The 25807-nt window shown below is 49.9% G+C and overlaps 1 protein-coding gene across 1 annotated transcript in view; it reads left to right on the forward strand.

The window, feature by feature from the left end:
- FA2H (fatty acid 2-hydroxylase) overlaps window positions 1-25807 on the forward strand; it is a 65010-nt gene that overhangs the window by 13610 nt on the left and 25593 nt on the right. The window contains exon 2 of the mRNA XM_010382962.2: window positions 23249-23341. Within this exon, the coding sequence (XP_010381264.1) occupies window positions 23249-23341 (93 nt within the window). The remainder of the gene's footprint in view (window positions 1-23248; window positions 23342-25807) is intronic.

Raw genomic sequence — 25807 nt, forward strand, 5'->3', positions numbered from 1 at the left:
GGATGTTTATCTTACTTTGCATCTTGTTACACTGCATATTGTTGGATGATAGCACCCTCTAACCATCAAAGAGAGAACACTTTGCCTAGATGGGCAGGGCAAAGTTGGGGGAGGAGGTGGTCAGTATTTGAGCAAGGGTCAAATTTATTGAACAACTGACTCATAAATATCTACATGATTTTTGCTGTCTTTTGCAACTTGAATCTTCAGAAACTCAGATAAAGAACACTTGGATAACAATGATCCCTGTAGAGCTAATAGTAACACACCTTAAGTGTATATAGTGATCTACATTGATCTACGTTTTTCTTTTGTTTTTTTTTTTTTTTTTTTTGAGATGGAGTCTTGCTCTGTCACCCAGGCTAGAGTGCAGTGCCGTGATCTCGGGTCGCTGCAACCTCCGCCTCCCTGGTTCAAGTGATTCTCCTGTCTCAGCCTCCCGAGTAGCTGGGATTTCAGGTGTGTGCCATCATGCCTAATTTTTGTATTTTAAGTAGAGACGGGGTTTCACCATGTTGACCAGGCTGGTCTCGAACTCCTGACCTCAGGTGATCCGCCCGCCTTGGCCTCCCAAAGTGCTGGGATTACAGGCGTGAGCCACCACACTTAGCCCTATCTACATTTTTCAAAATATTTTTCCATAGACTTTTTTCCCTTCCAACTTTTATTTTAACTTTGGGGGTACATGTGCAGGATGTGCAGGTTTGTTACATAGGTAAACATGTGCCACGGTGGTTTGCTGCCCAGATCATCCCATCACCTAGATGTTAAGCCCAGCATCCATTCTCTGTCTTTCCTAACGCTCTCCCTCCTCCCACCCTGTCCCATAGATTTCTACTTGAACTCTTAAAGTGGATGGAGTAGATATAGGAAGCTGTAGTTCAGAGAGATCCTGCAGTATGGGTCTCCAAGTGCCCAGTATTTTCAGTGCATACTCATTAGGGACAAATCTTAGGCATGAGATTAAGCTGAGGGGTACCAAATGCATTTCTTTCAGATCTAGGAGGGATGAGGTACCATCCAAGATCCGCTCTGATCCTTCTGACTGGGCTGAAGTCAGGCCTCTGAAGACAGAAGGAGAAGAATCCTTAGGCTGAAGCTGTTTGCTTTCTAGACCTCATAAACTGTCTTCTAGGATGATGTGAGGCAATGCGTATACTCATGTGATGGGGATTTCCTGGGGGGAGCAGGCGTATCTTCCTCTGACGTGTCATTGACTCCCTGCATGCTCAGTTACTGATTAATCCGTGGATCACTCCGGCTTCCTGGCAGCTGCCCTTTCATGAGGTGAGGGAGTGTAGGTCAAAGTGGGAGCTGGGATGGTGTGTTGGCTTGAAAAACTTTGCCTGGCATCACGGGCACTGAGGTAATGCTTGGTTGCTGCAGTTGTATCCCGAAGCCTTTAATTTAGACAATTTTAGTTTAGCCAGGCTAGAGAAATACTTCCCTTATGAGCAATAGGGCCTGTGAAAGACTCCAAATACATGGGAGACCTGAAATAATAATGATTTGTGGCTCCCAGCACGCTTCCTCGGGGCCCTGGTGTCCTGGAGGCCGGTCTGACTTGCCTGGAGGTCACTGGTGTGTGGCTCAGCTGTAGCGGCGGCGTAGGGGGTGTCCAGGGGAGTGGACAAGCAATTCTCCTGTCTTTTGCAATTTGAATCTTCAGGAACTCACATAAAGAACACTTGAATAACGACGACCCCTGTAGAGGGATTTCATCTGTTCCATCACACATGGAAGAGGAGTTGCTAGGTCAGGAAAGGAAGCTGCTAAGCTAAGGTTCTTGTCACTTTGTCCTTGCATGCTGGAGGAGGGGCTGTCCAGGATGAGGTAAATTTGTAGATCCTCACCTCCTTCCTAAAAAACTTGCCATGGGGTTGCAATGTGCCATGTTCATCAGTGCTCCAGCGGACACCAGGAGAGGAAGAGGGGACCCCTAGGAGGTGGCTGCGGCTTCTCCTTTCCAAGATGCAAGTCCTGTCCGGGTGAAATAAGGCAGTTCCCAGTCGAGGCCCTGGCTGCACTGCCAGACCATAGCCCATAGGCAGGCAGAGCCTCAGGCCAGCACCTCGCCTTCCAGCCAGCATGGCTGTGACTCCCTAAGCAGCCCAGGACTGCGGTTACCTCTGGAGTGTCTTGCTGGCAGAGGTGGCCTTCCCAGGGAAAGTGAGGGAATTTTAAATGTTCCTTCTATCTAGGTTTCTCTTGTTTAGAAAACATGGAAGTACATGTGGGTGACAGAGGTGAGCTCGTCAAACACATTCAAGAAGGGTCTTTAGTAGGAAGAATGGAAAAAGGAGTGGGAAACTCTTACTTCCTCCACCACTCTTGATCTCGCCCACAAAGGTGAGTTCGCCTTGCACCCTCTGTGGCTGGAGCTGATCCCAGCCAATTAGCCGATGACAGGTTGCTCCCTCATTGCCAGAAAAAGCCCATCTCAGCAGTAAGACCTAGGGCCCTCCACATCAGACCTTCTCTACAGCAGTGGCTGGTCTGACTTGGGAAAAGGGAGGAAGATAGATGTGTCATGAATGAAACGTGTGTAGTATGTTGGTGTGCATTTAAAGACATTAAAGACTGACATTGAAGTTCCCTTAGAGAAATAAATGAATCCTGGAGTTCTAATTGCTGGTCCCACCTAAGTATCTTCTCTGTCAGGATAAGAGTATAAAGAATGTCCCAGACTAGATGTCATGAGTCTAGACCCATGTTAAGGGAGAACCTGCCAGGTACAACAGAGTGGGACGTGACCTGATAAGGCAGAGGACCAAGGTGACTCATGAACTTTAGTGCAGAGCCAGGCAGCCATGATGAGAGCAGAGTTTGTAGGCAGCTACCTGGCTTTGAGCCTTGCATGCAGCCAAGATCCTAAGGCCTTCAGGAGGGCTCCCCTGGAATGTTCTAGATACAAGACGCGGTACCTGCTGAAAGGGCTGGGAAGGAGCTTTTTCCTGGATGGTTTCGAATCCACTGTGTCCTAGACACTTGCATTTTTTAAAATTATTTTTTAATATTTTGTAGAGATGGGGGTCTTGCTCTGTGGCCCAGGCTAGTCTCGAGCTGCTGGCCTCAAGTGATCCACACACCTCAGCCTCCCAAAGTGCTGGGATTACAGGCATGAGCCGCCATGCCTGGCCTGGAAACTCTCATTCTAATCGACATTAATTAATACTCATGGCATTTCATTAGGATAGATGTCAAAGATTTATCACATTCTGCAGTGTTCTGTTTGTTCAGGGGATGGATAACATAGTTGATTAAAATTAGACTGTAGATTTTTTCTATCATAATAATTACATATTAATATAGTTCATAAAAATTTAGATAGTTAAGAGGGATGTGCGAAAAAGAATTGTTTCCGGCCGGGCGCGGTGCCTCACGCCTGTAATCCCAGCACTTTGGGAGGCCGAGGCAGGCGGATCACGAGGTCAGGAGTTCGAGACCAGTCTGGCCAACATAGTGAAACCCTGTCTCTACTAAAAATGCAAAAAATTAGCCGGGTGTGGTTTGTGTGCCTATAATCCCAGCTACTCAGGAGGCTGAGGCAGGAGAATTGCTTGAACCCAGAAGGCTGAGGTTGCAGTGAGCCAAGATCATACCATTGCACTTCAGCCCAGGTGGTAGTCCAAGACTTCGTCTCAAAAACATAATTGTTTCCCTCTTGCTCTAGTCCCTCTATAAATACCCTCATTTTTTGTGTAATCTCACAGAGATTCTACATATATATATATTCTACCCATATACATATATATATGTGTATATACCCACACACACACACATATTTATTTATTTATTTATATTAAAAATAGGCTCTCACTCTATCACCCAGACTGGAGTACAGTGGTGCTATCTCGGCTAACTGCAGCCTTGAACTCCCGGGCTCAGGTGATCCTCCCACCTTAGCCTCCCAAATAGCTAGGACTGTAGCATGTGCCTGTAGGCACATGCCACCACTCCCAGCTAATCTTTGTATTTTTTTTTGTAGAGACAGAGTTTTACTGTGTTGCCCAGGCTGGTCTCAAACTCCTGGGCTGAAATGATCCACCCACTTCAGCCTCCCAAAGTGCCAGGATTACAGGTGTGTGCCACCATGCCCAGCCATGCACATATTATTCTTTTTATTTCTCACATAAAGGAATCGTGTGACACAGACTAGTTGACAACTTGCTGTCTTTTTCACCCAATGACATATTTTGTACCTCTTTCCATATCAGCAATATAGGTTTACTCCATTCTTTTTAACAGCTGTTCCTATTGATGCTTTTTCCTATTATATCAGTGCCACAAGAAGCATCCTTACATAATCACTTTGCATATATATGCAAATCAACCATAACACAGAATCCTGGATTTGGAATTTCTGGATCCAAATAATACGCATCTTATATTTTAATAGATAGTGCCAAATTGCCCCCAAAACAGTTGTACCAATTTTAACTCCCTCCAAAAATGTGTGAGAATGCCTCTCCACACTTTCACCAATTCTGTGTGTTAGCAGTATTTTTAATCATCTTCAATGGATGAAAAAATTGCTACCTGTTCAAATTCTTATTTATATGAAGGATAAGGGAGGTTCTGAGTCTTTCCACATGTTTCTAAACTTTTTGCACATTTTTAGTAAACTGCCTTTTCATGTCCTTTATCCATCTTTCTATTGATAGTTGTCTTTTTCTTCTTATTAAAAATCTCTACTTAGAGGTAAAGGGTATTAACCTGTTTTTTGGCATCTGTGTTACTATTTTTCCTCCACTTTTCATTTGCCTTTTGCCTTGCTTAATTTTTTTTCTTCAACGCAAAACTTTTCAATTTCCTTGTAGTAAAAGACACCGGTTTTATTCTTAGAAAGTTCTGCCCCCACTTTAAGATTTTATACATAAAAACAAAATATTTCAGTTTCCTAAATAAATATGTTTATTTCCTAAATTTATTCAGTTTCCTAAATAAAAACATGTTTAGTGTTTTTTCTTGTGTGTTTGTTTTTGCTTAAATGTTTTGCTTCCCTGGAATTTTTTTGGGGGGATGGGGTATAAGGAAAAAGATAGGTATTATTTTAGGTTTATATTTTTCCAAATTACCAGTTGTCCCAGTAGATTTATTGAATAATCTATCTTTTTCCACTGATTTCTTTTTAAAAACCTACCTTTTCACATATCAGTCATTTACATATATATTTAAGTAGGTCTGTTTGTGGACTGTATTCTGTACCAATGAAATCACTACTGTTTTATTAGGTTTTAGCCATTTGTGTTTTCCTCCTTGCATTCCTTTGCAGCCAAGACTCTGCTCCACCAGAGAAAGAAAAAGAACAGGAGGTGGGAGTGATTGTGGAGCCTGTCACCAGGCTTGGCGAACACAGTCAAGTTTGACTTTCAAAGACTAGGGCTGCCCGGTGTGCCCTGGGCCCTGAGGTCATGTGTCTGGAGCAGATAAGAAATCACTTTGGAGAAACGCTTGCAGGCAGCCGCCCTCGGCAGCATGTGTGTGGCCGGTAGTGGTTGTCTGTCCAAGCAGTGATGGAATAGCAGTGATTTCAGCCAGGGGATGTGGACATGGGGAGGAATGTCGAAGGAGCAGGTAGCCGCAGCTTGGCCTGGAACTCAGCATTCCAGTGGGTCCTGCTTATTCTTCCTGCTTTGTGTTCAAAGCCTGTGGTTAGAGGGGAGGCCTGCAGGCCGGATTCCACGTGTGCGTGGATGACCAAGGCTAGGATGGCAGGGGGGCAGCCATGTTTGCTAGAGGGAACATGCACCTCTCCTGGAAAGCCGTGTGATCTCAAACTTTACTCTCCCTCTGGCCAAGGGAACTGGATACGTATTCCCCATTTCCTCCTCGTTCCTTTCATCAGAATTGCATGAGGAGCATATTAAAATAGATTTCTGGGACTTTCTGGAGAGATGGAACTGGTCTGTGTCTTGATTTGGGCATTGGCTGTAAGGAGGCATGTCATTGTCAAACTACACCCTTACAGTTGATGTTTTTTTTAACTATATGAAAATTACGCTTAGTAGGGGGAAAGGAGAGCCAAGTAAACTTAACACCAGCTTCATAGTCACTCCTAAGTAGGTGACCTCACATTTGCAAGAGTTGGTGCTGGTATACACAAGCCTTACAAAGACTGCTTTGGAAAGAAAGAGTAGAATGTAAATGGTGAAATCCAGGTTAGAGGGATGCAGGTGCTTTTGGTGAGATTCTCCCAGTTTACTGTATATTTGAAATTTTCCTAACAAAATGTTGCACAAAATACTAAGTAGTTCCCCTGTGGAAATCACTCACAGGGGTGTTCTTAAAGAATGAGTAGAAATATAAAATAACAGCACATGAATGGTTACATGCAGCAAAGGATCAAATTTCCAGTGATATCATATTGGCCATTGCAAAGCACCATCCACAGGATGGCTTGAAACAATGCACTTTGGGAGGCCAAGGGGGGTGGATTACCTGAGGTCAGGAGTTTGAGACCGACCTGGCCAGCATGGCGAAACCCCGTCTCTGCTGAGAATACAAAAACTAGCCGGGTGTGGTGGCGCGTGCATGTAGTCCCAGCTACTCTGGAGGCTGAAGTGGGAGAATCACTTAAATCTGTGAGGCAGAGGTTGCAGTGATCCGAGATGGCGCCACTGCGTTCCAGCCTGGGTGACAGAGCACGACTCCATTCCCCACCCCATGCCAAAAAAAAAAAAAAAAAAGCAAAAAACCAGAAATGTATTATCTCATGCTTCTAGAGGCTGGACAGCAGACATCAAGATTTCATCCGGGTTACTTTCTTCTAGAGGCTGCGAGGAAGAACCACTTCAAGCCCCTCTCTGGGCTTCTAGCGGGGCTGCTATCCTTTGGTGTTTCTTGGCTTGTAGTTGCATCACTCCCGTCCCTGCCTCCATCTTTATAGGTGTTCTTCCCATACAGGTGGCTCTATGTCAATGTCTCCTAAGTCCCCTCTTAGGAGGATGCTAGTCATACTGAAGTATGACTAGCATTGGGTGGGCTTACGCCACCAATCTTACATTGAGTATATCAAAGATCCTATTTCTGAGCAGGTGTGGTGGCTCAGGCGTGTAATCCCAGCAATTTGGGAGGCCGAGGCAGGAGGGTCACTTGAAGAGCCCAGAAGTTTCAGATCAACCTGGGCAACATAGGGAGACCCTGTCTGTAAAAAACACAAAAATTACCCGGATGTGGTGGCATGCACCTGTAGTCTCAGCTACTCAGGAGGCTGAGGTGAGAGGATCCCTTGAGCCCAGGAGTCAGAGGTCTCAGTAGGCTGAGATCACGTCAGTGCATTCCAGCCTGGGTGACAGAGCCAGACCCTGTCTCAAAATAAATAAATAAATAAAAATCCTGTTTCCAAACAAAGTCACATTCACAAGCTCTGGATGGACATGAGTTGGCAGGGGGAATTGGGGAAGGGACACTATTCCTCCCAGTACATTTTTTTTGTTTTATTTTTTGTTTTTTGTTCTTGAGATGGAGTCTCCTCACTCTGTCACCCAGGCTGGAGTGCAGTGGCACAATCTTGGCTCACTGCAACGTCCACCTCCCAGGCTCAAGCAATTCTCCTGCCTCAGCCTCCCGCATAGCTGGGACTACAGGCACCTGCCACCACACCTGGTTAGTTTTTGTATTTTTAGTAGAGACAGGGTTTCACCATATTGACCAGGCTGGTCTTAAACTCCTGACCTCAAGTGATCCACCTGCCTTGGCCTCCCAAAGTGCTAGGATTACACACCTGAACCACTGTGCCTGCCCCCGGTACAGTTATTATTAAACAACTTCTGCCGCTCAAACAACCTAGATGAAAGTGATTATGAATGCTCATTGGAGAACTACGGTCTATTGCAGAAAAATGACTCAACAGAGACAGAGATTTCAGTGTCAAAGACTTACGTGAAAAGTTGGATGCTTCACTTGAGTGAAAAAAATCCATGTGTAACTAAAGAATTAGTGTGCATAGATTATATTTTTAAAAGATTCTAAGCTCACCCTCCAAACCTACAAAATGTAAATCTCTGGAGTCAAGACCTCAGAAATCTGTATTTTTCATAAGTACCCTGTGTGACTCTGGAGCACCGTGAAGATTGTTGTAACTCATTGTCCTAGAAGGGTAAGGGCAGAAGGAAAATGGAGATGGAGAAAATGGAGGTGCTGGGCATGGCTTGGCAGGCAGTGCTCATGGGGTTATTTATTTATTTATTTTTATTTTTATTTTTCTGAGCTGGAGTTTCGCTCTGTTGCCCAGGCTGGAGTGCAATGGCGCAATCTCAGCTCACTGAAACCTCCACCTCCCAGGTTCAAGCAATTCTCCTGCCTCAGTCTCCCGAGTAGCTGGAATTATTACAGGTGCACGCCAACACACCCAGCTATTTTTAGTAGAGACGGGGTTTCACTATGTTGGCCAGGCTGGTCTCAAACTCCTGACCTCATAATCTGCCCGCTTCAGACTCCCAAAGTGCTGGGAGGCGTAAGCCACCTCGCCCTGCTATTCATGGGGTAATTAAAGAAGCCACATCCTCAAGCTCCTGTTGCGGTGCGTGGCGTTTAGTGCAGAACAGTTGTGCTGTGGACACTTACCGGGCAGCCCATGCTGTTGCCCTCTGAGACAGAGGAGGGAGTCCAGGATCTGGTGCCTAAGATGGTGCTCTAGTTCTGGCTCTGTATCTAACTGGCGGTGTGACTTTGGGCAAGTTAATCAACCTCTCTGAGCAGTGATTTCCTTATGTCCTGCCTCCCCTGCAGGATTCTGTGTGGCTACAGTGAGATAATATGAGAGCTGTGAAACGGGATGCAGGGATCACACCCACACAGGAGGGTGAGGAGTCCCTTCAGCTCCAGCTTCTGCTAAGCAGGGGTGGGTTTCTGCTAGGTAGTGAGGGACAGGTGTTTTCAGAACCTGAGCTGCTGCGTGCTTGGACCCTCCTGGGTAGGACTGTGTACTCCTGGAGGAGCTGGAGAATGTGACATTCTGGTCTCTCTCAGTCGTCCCTCCAGGCCTGGCCAGGGAGATCTGCGATGGCCTCCCATCGTCACTCCATCTTCACCTGGACAGGTGCAGCACTATACCCAGGACACTTACCCTGGTCAGGGAAGGACAGTCCCCAAAGGTGAGGCTGGCCAGGGCCCCTGTTTGTCTCAGGGGCTCACAGGGCTGCCTCCTGCTCCCCACCATCCCTTCCTCCATTCAGCCACAAATATGCTAATGTTTCCTCTGTGCCAGGTACCCTGCTTGGTACTGGGGACAAAAAGACACCTGACTGAGACACTCATGGGGCTTACCTCAGGAGTGAGACAGACGTGATAACTACAGGTGGCAGCAAGTGCCGCGATAGAATAGAAACATTCTGTATGGACCAATATCCTGGGTCGGAAACATTCCAGGCAGAGGGAACAGCACGTGCAAAGGCTCTGAGGCACAACGGGACTGAGAGGAGACTCTGGCATGACTGGAGCGTGGGGAGGTGTGGGGTGTGGTGGGGGCTGAAGTGGAAGGAGGTGGACAAGAGCCCTGACTTGGTGGGATTCATGGGTCATGGCCAGGGATTTAGATTTTATGCTGAGAACCAGGGGCAGCCACTGGAGGATTTTAAGCAGAAGACTGACAACGTTGCTCTGCATTTGATCAGATAGCTCTGGCTGCCATGTGGAGGGCAGATTGGGCTTGGGGTGGGGGGGCGGTCAAGAATGGAAGCAGCAGGGGAGTTAAGAGGCCATTGCTGTTGTCCAAGTGGCAGATGGGGGTGGCCTGGATTGGTGACTGTGAGGATGAAGAGAATTTGAAATTTTCATGGACATGGAGCCATAAGAACTTGCTGCTGCATTGGATGCCAGCAGCAAGGGAACGGAAGAAGTTGAGGACGACGCCAAAGTTTTGGCCTGAGCAACTGGGTGGTTTGATTTATGGAAATGACTAATACTGGGGTGGGGGCCAATGTTTGGGATAGGACCATCAAAGTTCACTGGGGTCAGGTTTGAGGTGCCAAGGAAACATCAGTAGAGATTTCGAATAGTGATTGAATATATGAGTCCAGAGCTGAGCTGTCCAAGGTGGGAACCACCAGTCATATTAGACAGCACACATATAGAACATTTCCATCACTGGACAAAATCCTGCCAGCTGGTGCTGGTCTAGAGCTGTGACCCAGCACCATAGGCATTTCTCTCTGGGATAATGGCACCCAATCTGATGGTGCTGTCTAGGAAGCTGCTGTCCGTATGTCATTCACAAGTGGCTCGCTCTTGCCGTCTCTGCTTGACCACACTAGAACGTGTATTCAGTGAGGTCCCTTACCTGTGGCCATGTCAGGCAGGCACTGACCTCCTAGAAAGATGATTTACCCTGTGGTTATTTAAGGAAGTCACTTTCTGGGGCTGAAGCAGCATTATGGTGACGAGTATAACACATAGAATGGAGGCTGTACCCACCAGTTGTCATGAGTTCTAGGATTCATTGTGTAGACTTCGCTAATTTAAGAAATGTGTGATGGGGCTGGGCGCGGTGGCTCAAACCTGTAATCCCAGCATTTTGGGAGGCCAAGGTGGGTGGGTCACCTGAGGTCAGGAGTTCAAGACCAGCCTGGGTAACATGGTGAAACTCTGTCTCTGCTAAAAATACAAAAAATCAGGCATGGTGGTGCGTGTCTGTAATCCCAGCTACTCGGGAGACTGAGGCAGGAGAATCGCTTGAACCTGGGAGTTGCAGTGAGCCGAGATTGTGCCACTGCACTCCAGCCTGGGTGACAGAGCGAGACTCTGTCTCAAAAAACAAACAGAAAGAAATGTACAGTGGGAGGAGGCAGAGTAGCTCATGCCTGTAATCCCAGAAGTTTGGGAAGCTGAGGTAGAAGGATCCCCTGAGGCCAGGAGTTTGAGACCAGCCTGGGCAACATAGCATGACCTCATCTCTAAAAAAAAAGTAACAGATTAGCCGGCCCTTGTGGCATGTGCCTATAGTCCTAACTACTCAGGAGGCTGAGATGGAAGAATCACTTGAGCCAGGAGCTGGAGGCTGAGGTTGCAGTGAGCCGTGATTGCACCACTGCACTCCAGCCTGCTGACAGAGCGAGACCCTGTGTCTTACACACACACACACACACACACACACACAAACACAAAGAGTGAAAAAAAGAGAACATAGGCCTGAATCCAATGGACTTGTCTTCTAGAACACACCATGCCACCTGAGACAAGTCAGCCAATCTTTCTAAACATAAACATCCTTAACTGCACAGGGAGGATGCAAACACTGCATGGCCAGGCATGGGGAGAGGGAATTGCTTGAATCAGCAAAAAGAAGTAGGAGGTGTGAGGGAGGGTCTTGTTGTTGATGCTGCTGCTGCTGCTGTTGTTTGAGTTTTTTAATAAAACGGTTCAGTGACTATTATTGTTTTTTGTAATATAATCATTTGCCATTTTGTAAACAGTGGCAAGAACAATATTTTTCTTTCTTAAATTATTAGATTATAAAAGACACATTTAGAAATATTGTTTCTGGAATAATGGCATATGAGGTTGTTTGTAAATCAGTAGTCTTGATTCTGCTTTTAAAAATAGCAAAATACAGGATAATTCTTAGATTGGAGTGTTATGCAATAGATCTGAAATTTGTTATATTATACCAGTTGGGTCAGTGAGGAGATAATATATTTTAGGTGCCTTGTGGATAGCACATCCTGTAAACCTGCTTGAGGTGGCTTGAGGTCTCAGTCTTGAGAGAGTACGGTCCAGAAGTGGTCTCGGCAAGTCTGCAAAAGGACACGTTTTAAGGAACTCATGTCCTGCAAGCTGTTGATGCTGCTCATTGGAATTGAAACTCAGATCCTCCCATTTTACCCCTGCAGCGAGAGGAAGGATTTTGTAAGGAAGTACCCAGAAGGGAAGCCTCCAAAAGCCCCTCTTGTTTACCCTGACAAGCCCTGGCCACGCCCCCTCCAGCTGTGCTCTCAGCACAGAGAGTTTCCCTGGGGGCCTCTCCAGATCCCCAGCTCCCTCATTCACTGGAAAAAACTCACCTGTCTCCCTGACTCAGTGCATTCCTGGAAACTTTGCCCTAATCCGAGGTTAGAGACCGGAGGGCTGAGGATCCTAGTGGCTGCCAACAGTCAGTAGCAACATTTGGTAAAAAATGGAGCTGGTGGCTTGAAAACCCACGGAGGGTATCCTAGCGCGTTCCCAGTGGTAATTTCATTTTTTCAAGCCTCTGGCCCCTTTTGCCATGTCCTGGGTTGCCTGCCCACCTGTGCTGGCTTCTGCTTCTGGTGTCGAGGTTGCTGGCAGTGGCATCAGAGGGGGCTCACTTCACGAGTAGAATCGATGCTGTGTCCGTGGTGAACAGTCAACGCCCCAGGACCCAGGACTGTCTTTTTGTCCTTCTCCACACACCTGAGCTGGAGAGTTGGTCACAGCTCAGGCACAAGTTTCCTGCTGGTTTTCTTTCCTCCTTTCCTCTGGCTCCCATGAATACCGGGACAGTGGCCTGCAGGGCCCATCGCCTTGCAATGACTGTGGGGAGGGCGAGGGGTGGGTGGGCTTCAGGGGTTCTGAGCCTTGTCACTTGCCAGATACGGTTTCTTAGGCCACCACAGGCATCTAGAGCTCAGCTCCTGGTCGGTCCTGACTCCTGGTTTGCATCTAGAAAGGCAGAGGGCAGCTTATTAAAGATGGAAGCAAGCGGATCCGCTGCCTTCATTTCAGCCAAAAGCTTTTACCAAAAACCACCAGCTCCAAGGAGACTGCTCCCTGGGGCCGCAGAGGTGGGCTTGTTACCGCGAGAGCCTCCTCCCCAAGAAAGACTCTTGCTGCAGATACAGATAGGGCTCAGGACAGCCTTGGCACCATCATCTCCCTCTGGGGACTGCCCCTTCCTAGCTGCCAGGGACCATGTACCACCCAGGGGTGCTGTGACACCTGGACCCCCCACCTTCCCCCTGGGCCTCCATAGGGTGGGGGCACCTGGACCCAAGGCCCGAGGCAACCATTCCCTTTCAGAAAAAGGGTTTTCAGGCAAAACCCGGGCTGTGGGATAAAAGGCCATCTGTCCGTCCCGCGGTGCCCAGCCCCGGCTTTCCCGAACAACATGCCTTTATGCCCGCGCCCCCGCCCCCAGCCCCCGCCCGCTGCACACTGCCTCCTTTCAGGCTGCCTCTATGGTGGATTTGTTTGTTTGTGGTGCAGAGCGCAGACTTTCTGTTGTTCTTCTCTGTTCTCTCCCCCGTGCGCCGTCCAAGCAAACCCTCTCTAGGGAGGACAGGGTCTGAGACCCTGGAGGAAGCTGGGGGCTTGGGGACCTCCCAGGGAGTCCTCCAGGAGGGGAGAAAGGAGGGTACCTGGGGAGCCTTCCCAGGAACAGCCCTGGGAGTGGGCTGCTCTCTGCTCCCCCCGCCCCTCCAGCGGTCACTTGAGAGATCTTGAATAAGTCATTCGGGCCTCCTGTGCCTCAGTTTCCCCCGTGTGTGGAATGCCTCCTGCCAGTCTCTCAGGGAGAGTTGTGTCCGTCCCAGTGAGATGCCGCCGCGTGTGTGCTGTGGTGAAGGTGCTTGTGGTGGAGGTGGCAGGGCTGTCTCAGCTGCCACCTGGGGGGTGGGGAAAGTGCAGAATAGAACAAGGTTTGCACTAAAGAGGGTAACAGTTTGCTCCACTGCTCCATGCACAGTGTTTCCATGTGGGAAAAACTGGGAAGTGACCTCTCAGGCCCTAAAGAAGGGGAACAAGGCCGCCCCTGGCTGCAGATGGGCAGCAATGGGCTAGGAACAGACCTACTTGAATGCCTGTTCCCCCGGGGCCATCTGTGTGGCCTGCCCCTCTGGGGCCATCTGTGTGGCCTGCCCCTGCGGGCCAGGTGGCAAGGCTGTGCTGACTGAAAGAACCTGGTTTCTGCGGCGTCCTCAGCTTAGGGTGAGGGGCAGACTCCTGGCTCCTCAGCACCTCGGATGCCTCCCTCGGTTGTCCCCTCTCCTTGAATTCTCTCTCCTTTGGGGGCCCATCTTGATCCCAGGTGAAACTGATTCAGGCCTTGTTACAGGTTTTCTAGGCTCCTGTAACAAACTATCACAAACTGGGTGGTTGCACAACAGAAATGTATTGTCTCACAGCTCTGGAGGCCAGAAGTCTGAGAGCAAGGTGTTGGCTGGGTGGGTTCTGAGGACATTGAGGGATGGTCTGTTCCAGCCCTCCCCTGAGCTGCTGGGGACTGCCAACTGCTCTTGACAATACTTGGCTTGGAGAGGCATTGCTCCCATCTCTCCCTCCATCTTCACACGCGCGTGTCTGTGCCCAAATCACCCCTTTTATAAGGCCCACTATAATGACCTCATCTTAACTAATTACATCTTAACTAATTGCAATGACCCTGTTTCCCAAGAAAGTCACATTCTGAGGCTCTGGGGGTTCGAACTTCAGCATAGAGATATTTGTGAGGACTGGCATAGCTCAACCCACAACCTCTACACTGGGAAGCGAGACCCTGGAAGTAACACCCTTGGTGTATGGCCTGAGTCTCTACTGTGATTCCTTACCCCTCACAGATTTTGTCACCTTTCTTTCTTATTTATTTATTTATTTTGAGGTGGAGTCTTGCTCTGTCACCCAGGCTGGAGTACAGTGGCGAGATCTCAGCTCACTACAACCTCCACTTCCTGAGTTCAAGCGATTCTTCTGCCTCAGCCTCCCAAGTAGCTGAGATTACAGGTGCCTGCCACCATGCCTGGCTAGTTTTTGTATTTTTAATAGAGATGAGGTTTTGTCATGTTGCCCAGGCTGGTCTCAAACTCCTGACCTCAGGTGATCCATCTGCCTCGGCCTCCCGAAGTACTGGGATAACAGGCATGAGCCACCATGCCCGGCCAGTTTTATCGCCTTTCTAGATGTAAGGGGAGGAGAACCAGGAAAAACCAGGTCCAACCCCCACTTCTGCTCCCTGACCCACTCCTTTCTCTAGAAGCCAGTCCCTGCCTGAGGTTGCCCTTCATCAGACCTTACTGGGACTCTGGTCCCTTTGGTGCCTGCCTGCCCCGACTCCACCTGGGCCTTGGTACAACTGGCCCTGAATGCCTGCCCCATGAGGGTATACCCCAGGCTCCCCATTGGAATTCCCTGTTCCAGGAATTGACAGGGAGGAGAAAACCCCTGCTCTCGTCTGTCCCTGCTCATCCTTTTCAGTGCACAGGGCATCCCAGGGAGCAGGAGGCCTGCAACTTGCCTGGGAGTTTCAAACTGGCACACCAAGGGCCTCATTTATATCCATGTGTGTTGGTTTGGCTCACATCATTTGTTTTAAATGCAAGTCAAATTTTAAAATCTGGAAATTTTACATAAAAATGTATTTTTCCAGCTTTTCATAGAAATCAGGGGCAGGCACAGTGGCTTATGCCTGTAATCCCAGCACCTTAGGAAGCCAAGGTAGGAGGATCACCTGAGGCCAAGGAGTTTGAGGCTAGGAGGATAAGACTAACCTGGGCCACATAGCGAGACCCCTTTTTCTACCAAAAAATAAAAAAAATAAAAATTGAGCCCTGGAGTTCAAGGCTGCAGCAAGCCACGATCACATCACTCCACTCCAGCCTGGGAAACAGAGTGAGACTATGTCAAAATAAAAGAAAAAGAGAGAAGAAAAGAAATCAGAAGGTCTGACAACCCTTGGTCCCCATCTTCCTATGATTTGGACCTAAGTCAGGGCTGCATCTTATAACAGGGCGTAGCCCCTCTATTTCACTGTAGTCTGCTTCATTCCCAGCAGCCTCCCTGATACGAAGATGCAGTGACAGGCCAGGCACCATGGCTCATGCCTATAATCCCAAGAAGGCTGAGGCAGGCAGATTGCCTGAGCTCACAGGTTCAAGACCAGCCTGGGCAACATGGTGAAACTCTGTCTCTGCTAAAAATACAAAAAAGTAGCCAGGCATGGTGGTACATGCCTGTGGTCCCAGCTACATAGGAGGCTGAGACAGGAAAATCACTTGAACTGAGGAGGCGGAGGCTGCAGCGAGACAAGATGGTGCCACTGCATTCTAGCCAGGGCTACAGAGCAAGACTCTGTCTCAAAAAAAGAAAAAAAAAATCCATTGACAGTGACTCGATGCTGTCCTTGTAGCTTGGGCTGACCGGAGAGGAAATAATGCCTGGTGATGAGCCAGGAACTGGTGTTGTGCTGGGAGCATTGAGGGTTGGTACTTCTCAAAGGCTTCTCTCTCGTGTGGCCTTGGACTATGGCTGGAAGGATCTGAGGAGGTTGAAGTGCCCTCCCTACCCTCCATTGCCCAGCACGTCCAGTGGCTCTCGGCTGGGAATGAACAGTGCCTGCCGACCCCGTCTCCTTGGCAGAGCACCTCGGCCATTGCTTGTGCCCATCCTTCTCTCTCCAAGTAGACATGGGCTGTGGAAGGCTCTCTTTCTGCCTGCTCTCCCCACACATTGCTGGCCTTTCCAGGCCTGGGCTCTCAGAGTCAACCCAGCCACCCACCTGCTCGCTAATGGATCACTCAGCAGGTATTGGCGGGCCAAGCCTGTGCTGGGGACTAGGGAGTGAGCAGTGGGCAAGATTGAGCGGGGTCTCTACTGCACAGTGCTTACAGGCTAGCTTGGGATACAATCAACAGGTAAATGCGGTATCAGGAGAGCCAGGTGCCCCCTCGCCACTCAGCAGCCCTGGGCCTGAACACAAGAGTGTCGAGCTGTCTCTCCTGCCTGCCTTCCCAAGGCGGAGAGGCCAGGAGGCACCCGGATGAGGGCTTCCTTTCTCAGCACCAGACTGTTGCCCTGGGATAGTCTCGTCCGCCTCAGGGTACAAGAAAGCTGTCACCTGACACAGATGGGTTGGACACCCCCTGTCAAGCCACACTCATCAACACTTGTGCTGATCATTCCTGTGAAAGCCAGTGTGAGTCTAACTACAAAATTCTTCACTTCCCTTACCAAATACTGAAACCTACCCAAAGGCATCACCAGCCAGGCGCCGTGGTTCCCACCTGTAATTCCAGAACTCGGAGAGACTAAGGTGAGCAGACTGCTTGAGCTTAGGAGTTTGAGACTAACCTGGGCAACATAGCAAGACCTTGTCTCCATAAAAAATAAAAAATTCACTGGACATAGTGGTGCACACCTATAGTCCCAGCTATTTGGGAGGCTGAGGTGGGAGGATTGCTTGAACGTGGAAGTTCAAGAGCAGCCTGAGCAACAGAGCAAGACCCCATCTCTACAAAAAATTTAAAAATTAGCTGGGCATGATGGTGAACACTCATCATCCTAGCTACTTGGGAGGCTGAGGTGGGAGGATTGCTTGAGCCTGGGAGGTTGAGGCTGCACTGAGCCAAGATCATGCCACTGCACTCCAGCCTGGGTGACAGAGTGAGACCTTGTTAAAAAAAAAAAAAAAAAGCCATAATCTGGAATAATTTCCAAATATTGGAAAAAAGGCATCATCTGGAATAATTTCCAAATAGTAGGGGAAAAAAAGCACATATATCTTCATTTAAGGCACTTTTTGGTTTTTAAAGTGTTTAAAAACCACCTTTTGGCTTGCTTCCAGGACCAGGAGCGCCTTTTAAATAATGAATGTGAAAAGTTTCCAAGAAGCTTTTTCTAAAAGCCTTTTAAAGCTGGAGTTGTACCCTAGTTCCCAGGAGTGACCTCTACACACTCCTGATTCATGGATGGTGTTCACCTGTGGAATTCAAGGGTGAGCTGGCTCAACTATAAAATACACACTGGGGCGGGAGTCTGGAAAACATGGCCCAGATCAACGTGTGTGGCGTGAGTGCAGCGCAGCTGCTCCTGGCAGGACTCAGTTCCTGGAGTCCTGGTGTCCCCCAGGTGGGAGTGGGAAACCTTCTTCAGGAGGGTCTTTGTCTTAGCTGCGTGTAGGGAGAGTTTTTAGACCTGGAATCTCACAACTAGACTTGAGAAAATTAATCAGTGAATAATGCACCGGAAGATGTGTCCTTGTACCTAGGAGTATTCCTGCTGCTGACACCGTGTGACACGGGCTCTGGTTTTCCCTGGAGTCACCTCCGATGTTGGAGGTGTGTCCCATCTTGTGATAAGAACCTGGGCTTCTGCCAAGGAGGGGTGTGGTCCCGATGAAGCCACCCAGAAAGTGCCTTGCTTATTTAGTCAGTCTGGGGCTTATATGCCAGAAGCATATCAGTCCTGACATTGCTCCCTGGAGTGGCGCCAGGATCCTAGAACAGAAGCAGGAAGGAGAAGGATAGGAAGAGGCCATGCCCACCCCCTTCCCCTTTGTCCCTCTTTTCCTCAGCCTCCATAGAGAGGGTGCCCCCTCTTCTAGCCCTTGACTGGCTCTGGTCCATGATTCAGAGGGATTCTGGAGAGAGAATCCCTGGCCCCTCTGTGCTGGGGATGGAGCCGCTCGGGGTATGACCCCTGCCCTTCCCCCTGGCTCTCAGGAGCAGGACAGAAATCCACAGAGCAGGGACTCCTCTGCTTTCCTCATGTCACTCAGGATACTTCCAGTTGAATGAGGTAGCTTTCAACGGCTGTTTCTATTTAACCAGCATCTCTCTAAGAAACTGGATTTTTGTAATTTTTGAAGTAGAACCTTAGAACCAGGACATAATGAACATTTGATTTACTTCCTGTTACAAATAGATCATCGAGCCCCACATCAACTGTCTTGAGCCCAAAGAACAATTATGTGCAATTAATGCTCATAAAAACAGAATGTTGTTATAATTGTTCTGCATTAATAAATATTTTAAAATAGAGGCCGGATATGGTGGCTCACACCAATAATCATAGCACTTTGGGTGGCAGAGGCAGGAGGATCACTTGAGTATAGGAGTTTAAGACCAGACTGGGCAACATAGTGAGACCCTATCTCTATAAAAAGAAAATAATTTTAAAAATAATAAAATAGAACCTTTTTTGGTAAATGTCAGTATAAAGTTGCTGGCTGCCTTCCTTGGAAAGCACTGCCTTTTATCCTGACAACATGTACTTCCTATATATTTGGTTTTGAAATTTCCTCTTGTTTATGAAATGTTGCTGATAGTAAATTTAAAAAAAATTTTTTTTTGAGACAAGGTCTCACTGTGTTGCCCAGGCTGGAGTGCAGTGGCACAATCATAGCTCACTCATAGCCTCAACCTCCTGGACTCAAATGATCCTCCTCCCTCAGCCTCCTGAGTAGCTGGGACTACAGGTGCATACTAGCACCACGCCTGGCTTTTTTTTTCTGTGATAGAGACAGTGTCTCGCTTTGTTGCCCAGGCTTGTCTCAAACTCCTGGCCTCAAGCAATCCTCCCACCTCAGCCTCCCAAAGTGCTGGGATTGCAGGCATTGGCTACCATGCCTGCTCTTGAAATATTTTTATTTGGCAAAATAAAATGCTGGCAATCTCATACCAGTCTTATATATTTTTCATTCTGCTCATGCCTTTCCTATGTACTCGGCCAAAGGGTACTGAGAATCTATGATCTAGATTGTTGGAATTTTGATCCTTTTATCTGGGCACTGCCCTATCCAGTCCAGAGTGCAAGATGCATGTTTTGTGTCCTGGCCCATCCCCTCAGGCAGACACCCCACCACGTGGCAGGGTGGGCAGATACACCCATTCCATTTGTTTCACATCCCCAAGGAGTGTGAGCCCTGCAGAGTTTCAGGGCTTCGCCCCCACAGCCAGGCCCACCACATGGCAGGAGTCTTGGGAGACGTTGGCTGCTTGCAGAGACCCAGCATTGAAACACAGCCCACTGGGGAAATGTGGGTGGAGCATCTGGTATTTGCAAGACCCATGCTAGGCATGGGTCTAGAAACAGGAAACAGAAATCCACCAGGTCCCTGCCTATTGGAACCTATCACACCACTGGACAAAAACAGATAATTACCCCCAACATTCACAAACAACAGGAGGCAAGAAATTATAAATACCAACTGAGTAAAAATCACAGATGGAAAGTATGACTTTTTAAAATTTGGAAAATGGGGCCGGGCGTGGTGGCTCAAGCCTGTAATCCCAGCACTTTGGGAGGCTGAGGCGGGCGGATCACGAGGTCAGGAGATCGAGACCATCCTGGCTAACACAGTGAAACCCCGTCTCTACTAAAAATACAAAAAATTAGCCGGGCGTGGTGGCGGGTGCCTGTAGTCCCAGCTACTCGGAGGCTGAGGCAGGAGAATGGCATGAACCTGGGAGGCGGAGCTTGCAGTGAGTCGAGATGGCGCCACTGCACTCCAGCCCGGGCGACAGAGCGAGACTCTGTCTCAAAAAAAAAAAAAAAAAGTTGGAAAATGGGCTGGGTGCAGTGGCTCATGCGTGTAATCCCAGCATTTTGGGAGGCTGAGGCAGGCAAATCACTAGAGAATGGGAGTTTAAGACCAGCCTGAGCAACATAGCAAAACCCTATCTGTACAAAAAATACAAAAATTAGCCTGCTGTGGTGGCTTGTGCCTGTGGCCCCAGCTACTCAGGAGGCTGTGGTGGGAGGATCCCTTGGGCCGAGGAGGTGGAAGTTGCAGTGAGCCGAGGTCACTCCACTGAACTCCAGCCCTGGGTGACAGAGCAAAAGACCCTGTCTCAAAAAAAAAGTTGGAAAATGAATAGATCAGTTGCTAGAATGGTTGGAGAAGAAGATCGTGGTGGTAAAGAGAATATTCTGAGGTCCCACTGCTGGCTCGACCCCTCACTAGCTGTGGGACTGCCCCGTGGCAGGTCCCTTCATCTGCCGAATGGGAATAAGCACTGTGCCTACTTCATGCAGTTGTTAGGAAAATTAGAGGGCTGAACATATAGTAAACACTCATGAAATACCAACTCCCTAAATGCCCTGTCTTCTGCTTCCAGTGGTGGTTCAGGTGGATATACCCAAAAGAGATCTGTGTCTACCACTCCAAGTAGTCTGAAAAGTGTAGTATAGACAAAAACATTAATAGTACTATGTATGGTAAGCCCTTCCCTGCTAAGGTGAGCCTTGTGGCTGGGTGCAATGGTTCACGCCTGTAATCCCAGCACTTTGAGAGGCCGAGGCGGGTGGATCACGAGGTCAGGAGATCAAGACCATCCTGGCTAACACGGTGAAACCCTGTCTCTACTAAAAAAATACAAAAAAGAAATTAGCCAGGCATGGTGGTAGGCACCTATAGTCCCAGCTACTCGGGAGGCTGAGGCAGGAGAATGGCATGAACCCGGGAGGCGGAGCTTGCTGTGAGCTGAGATGGCGCCACTGCATTCCAGCCTGGGCGACAGAATGAGACTCTGTTTAAAAAAAAAAAAAAAGATGAGCCTTGTGTTTTGCTAGGAGAGGCAAATGGGGTTGCAGTGAGTGGTACTGGGGGTACAGAGGAGGGGTCAACCATCCTACTCAAGGAAGGACTTGAGTGACCTGGAGAAAACTACCCAGGAAGAAGGAAGTCAGTAGGTCACTGGAGCAGGGTGGTGGGGAGAGATTGGAGAGGGCATGCCCTGGAGTATTTTGAAGTTAAATAGAATTGGAAGGAACAGGATTATTGAGCTGCTGTCATGGGAAGAGGGAGGACTTTTTTATTGGATATTTAAGGTATTTCCATGTATGATGTGCTATAAAATCCGCTCTTCTTTGTACTCAGGAGAGCATGAGATAGGTAGATACACACACACACACACACACACACACACACGTATTTTTTAAATCAGGTGTTGGCCCAGCGCGGTGGCTCACACCTGTAATCCCAGCACTTTGGGAGGCCGAGGTGGGCGGATCACCTGAGGTCAGGAGTTCAAGACCTGTCTGGGCAATATGGCCAAACCCCATCTCTATTAAAAATATAAAAATTAGCTGGGTGTGGTCATGTGCACCTGTAGTTCCAGCTACTTGGGAGGCTGAAGTGGGAGGATGGCCTAGGCCCAGGAGACTGAGGTAGCAGTGGGCCGTTGCACTCTAGCTTGAGTGACAGAACAAGAGCCTGTCTCAAAAAAATAAAAAAAATCCAGGTATTAGCTTGGTGATACAGACTAAATACGCTGAGACACATAGACTGAGACAGGACCACAAAAGCCAACTTTTAGGTTACATGTGGACTTTCCCATAAAATGCCAAAATACTGTCAGCATCAGGTTCTCTTGGGTCTGTTTGGAAACAAAAATGTTCAAGTCATGACAGTAGCCTCTTGGCCGCCGGCCAGTGCCCAGCTTCCAGCTCCCTGCCATGGCCACCAGCACCATGGCTTCCTTCAGTCACAAGGACACAGAGAAGGCAAGCGCTCTCTCCGCCCCCGCTACGGGGAAGCATGGGTTTCACTTTACGTGCCAGCCTGCTCGCTCTGGCCTCACCCTGCTCGCTCTGGCCTCACCCTGCGTGACATCAGAGCTGGCTGGGGCTGTGTGCTTTTCCGAGCACATCCCATTTCCCTCTGACTTTACCTCTTTGTGAGTTCGATTTAACCTTGAGTCCACTTGGGCACTGCTCTGCCAATCCCACCCCACGTGTGGCTGCTGACTGACTGGCACTTGGGTGTTGCTGCAGGGACAGCCTCCCTTGCTCCCTGCTGCCTTTCTTTCTTGTGGGCGTGTGGCCCTAGAAGCCACAGCCTGTGACTCATCAGCGTGGCCCTGTGAGCCCCACCAGGTGCCCTGGGCACTACCCTGGTACTCTCTTTGCCTGGCACCTGCCAGGGACCTGAAGGAGGACTGGCAGGGACCCCTTTCCCAGAGGGCTCCCACTAAGCAAGCTCTTTTCCCTGCAGTCTCTCCACCGGCTCACTTCCTCTTCCAGATTTTTCTGCCTGTTTTGTTTATGCAGAAATTTTATTATTATTATTATTTTGAGATGGAGTCTCGCTCTGTCGCCCAGGCTGGAGTGAAGTGGCATGACCTCGGCTCACTGTAACGTCTGTCTTCCAGATTCAAGCGATTCTCCTGCCTCAGCCTCCTGAGTAGCTGGGATTACAGGCGCACATCACCACGCTTGGTTAACTTTTTTGTATTTTTAATAGAGATGAGTTTTCACCATGTTGGCCAGGCTGGTCTCAAACTCCTGACCTCGGGTGATCCACCTACCTTGGTCTCCCAAAGTGCTGAGATTACAGGTGTGAGCCACTGCGCCTGGCTGGAAATTGTTTTTTTTTAAGGGAAATGTAAAATACAGAGAATAACAATGCTCACATCAGGGTCTCTCTGTTTTTAGAAGTACCCAACGTCCTTGATCTCCAGCACGCTGCCCCACCCATGGGGCTCTCACCACTCCTGGCTGCCTCTTCTCAGGGCAGCTTGGGGCTCTGCCCTCTTCCCTCACCCACTGTATATAATCCTCTCGTATCTTTTCTTTCCAGGGCTCCATGGAGAACGAGGCTGTAGCCCTTGAGGAAACTCAGAAGACAGATCCTGCTATGGAACCATGGTTCAAAGTGGTGGATTGGGACAAGGTACCTGGCATAGGACGGAGTGGGGTGATGACTAGGGGCTGGCGGGGATGAGGAGAGGGAGAAGGTGTGTGGAGCCAAAGGTGGGAGTGGGCATGACGTGTGCCCAGGGGAGAAGGGAAGGGGAAGCAGGTGTCCACAGCCCACAGGCGTGACCTGGGGCAGCAAACTCAGGCAGGGGTGTGCCTCATTGGTGGAAAGTTCAGAAAAATAGCAAACAAGGTCTCAGCATGGAGCCAGATCCCAGACACCCCTGGAGAAGAAGAATTCTCCCACCAGGACCCCTGAAGCTGAGAAGGGGCTGTGACAGGGTTGGCAAGCCCAGACATGCCCACTTTGACCAGGGTGCAAGGTAGAGCTGCCCCTGGCACCTGCAATCTTCTGGAAGCGACATTGGCCAGTGCAGGACACAGGAGCCTGCTGAGTCCAGCAGGAGATAGCACTGAAGCCATCCTCCGTGTTTGGGAGGAGTCAGAGATGCCTGCAGTCTTAGGATAAGCCTCTTTCGGCATCGAGAGGCCAGTGCCTTGCTGTGGCTGAGCAGACCCCATAGACCGGTGAGGTGAGCCCTGGAGGAGCTGAGCGGTCATGGTGGAAAAGGAGTCACTCAGTGGCGGGGGAAAAGCAGCGTTGCCTGGTGGGGGGTCGCTGGAGGGAGCCGGGTTTGGTGCCATTTCCTTCCAGCTTAGGAACAGACACAAATGTGCATGTCCATGAACCCCTACCCTGCGTGCCCTCTGCCTAGGCTGGGCCTCAAAGACACAGAAACAGACAGGACTGGCCTGTCCTCGCGGGAACTCACAGCCTGGTGGAGGGGACAGTAACCCCTCCCCACCACAGCCATAAACAGTTACTACCCCAGGAGGCGGCGTGGGATGCATGCCCAAGGAACACAGGCGAGCAGAGTGGGGTGGGGACCCCACAAAGCTGACTCTGCTGGGCCCCCTTGGCCCTGACGCTGGGAACATGGAGATCCCAATTGTCACATGAGATCACAACTGCCTCTGGGAGAACCCATCCGCCCACAGCACAGGCGCCTGGGGGATCCAACCAGAGAGGCCGAAAGAAGTTATTCTGTGCCATGTCCCCTCCTGAGAGGTGCAGAACCCTGGGGAAGATGGGGGCCAGCCAGAGGAAAGGCCGCCCAGCCACACAGCTGGCAAGCTGGGACCTGGTTTCTGAGCCTCAACCCCCAGCTTGGGCCCTGGGCGCTGTCAGGGTCAGGACCTCAGTCTGGAACAGGGGGAGATCAGAGAGGAATGGGGAGAGTTTGCAGAATGATGAGGGACCAGAGGGTGAGCTACAGCATGTTCTGGCTCAGGGTCTTGTCCTGAGTGACCAGTGGATGGTACCGGAAGGAGCTGCAGAGAGAGGCATCTGTGAGCGTGGCTTAGGGTTTGAATTCTGAAAAGAGCTGACCGGGACTGAACAAATGTGGCAGCCATCAGGGTGGAGTGACATGAACAAAACTGTCCTGGAGGGAGGACCTGGGGTCTGAGGCTGGCTGGGGACGGGAGATCCAGCCCACATTGCCAGCTCTGCGGCCAGCTCCTCCCAGTCTCCCCGAGCTGTGGTTCAGGGCAGACCCCGGCCCCATCACTGCAGGAGGCAAGGGGAGGATTAACCCGGGCTGTGCCACCATCACCTGTGCTGTCACCACGACCACACCCAAGAGGACGAGGGGACCCTCCTCCCCCATGGCCTGCTCCCTGCCTGGCTCTGGGCCAGCCATCCAGGCAGCCTCACTCACCTTCCCCACCTCTCTCATTCTCTCTCTCCGCACACTCACTCTTCCTCCCCTTCCTCCTGTGTCCCTGGGCTGAGACAGAAGGGTGAGGGCTGGGCCCAGGAGGATGTGGAGGCCTACTCTGGGTGGAGCCCCCACCCATCCGGGTGTGCATGGGAACCCCCCTTAGCACCCAGAACATCAGCACAAGGAGCGGGGCTTCCCGGGAGCGTGGAGGGTGCTTTTCTGCTTTTTCCTTTTCTTTTAACTTTTGACTTTCCAAAAAAGGGTGCTGCTGCTCTCTCGCTCACCTCACGGGCAATCCCAGCTCCGTTAGCAGGAACAGAGAGGCTGGGGGAGCCCACCAGCGCTCCAACCTGAGCCCTCCATCTGTTGTTGACCCAGGCAGGGGGTGCTGGGGTGGGTCTTTTGGGTCGGGACATGGAGGAGCTGGGAGAGAGGCCATGTAGGCGGCAGCTTTGTCTCAGCCGAGGGTCCCCAGGTCTGGGGTGGATTCGCACACCTGCTCCTGGGGAGGAAGGGCTTGCCGGTGTTAACCCTTCTGGCTTCGCCTCCAAGCTCAGTACTGTGCTTGCTGCCGAAGACTGGAGTCCTGGCCTCCCAGGATCCAGTTTCCCTGGCCCTAGAAGGTGGGGACAGAGTGGGCCATGCTGGGAAGAGTGAGGGGACCCTAGGCCATGGAGCCAGGGCAGAGTTAGAAGGATCTGAAAAGACAGCGAGAA

Source organism: Rhinopithecus roxellana, chromosome 20 (genome assembly GCF_007565055.1).
Source record: "Rhinopithecus roxellana isolate Shanxi Qingling chromosome 20, ASM756505v1, whole genome shotgun sequence".
NCBI lineage: Eukaryota > Metazoa > Chordata > Mammalia > Primates > Cercopithecidae > Rhinopithecus > Rhinopithecus roxellana.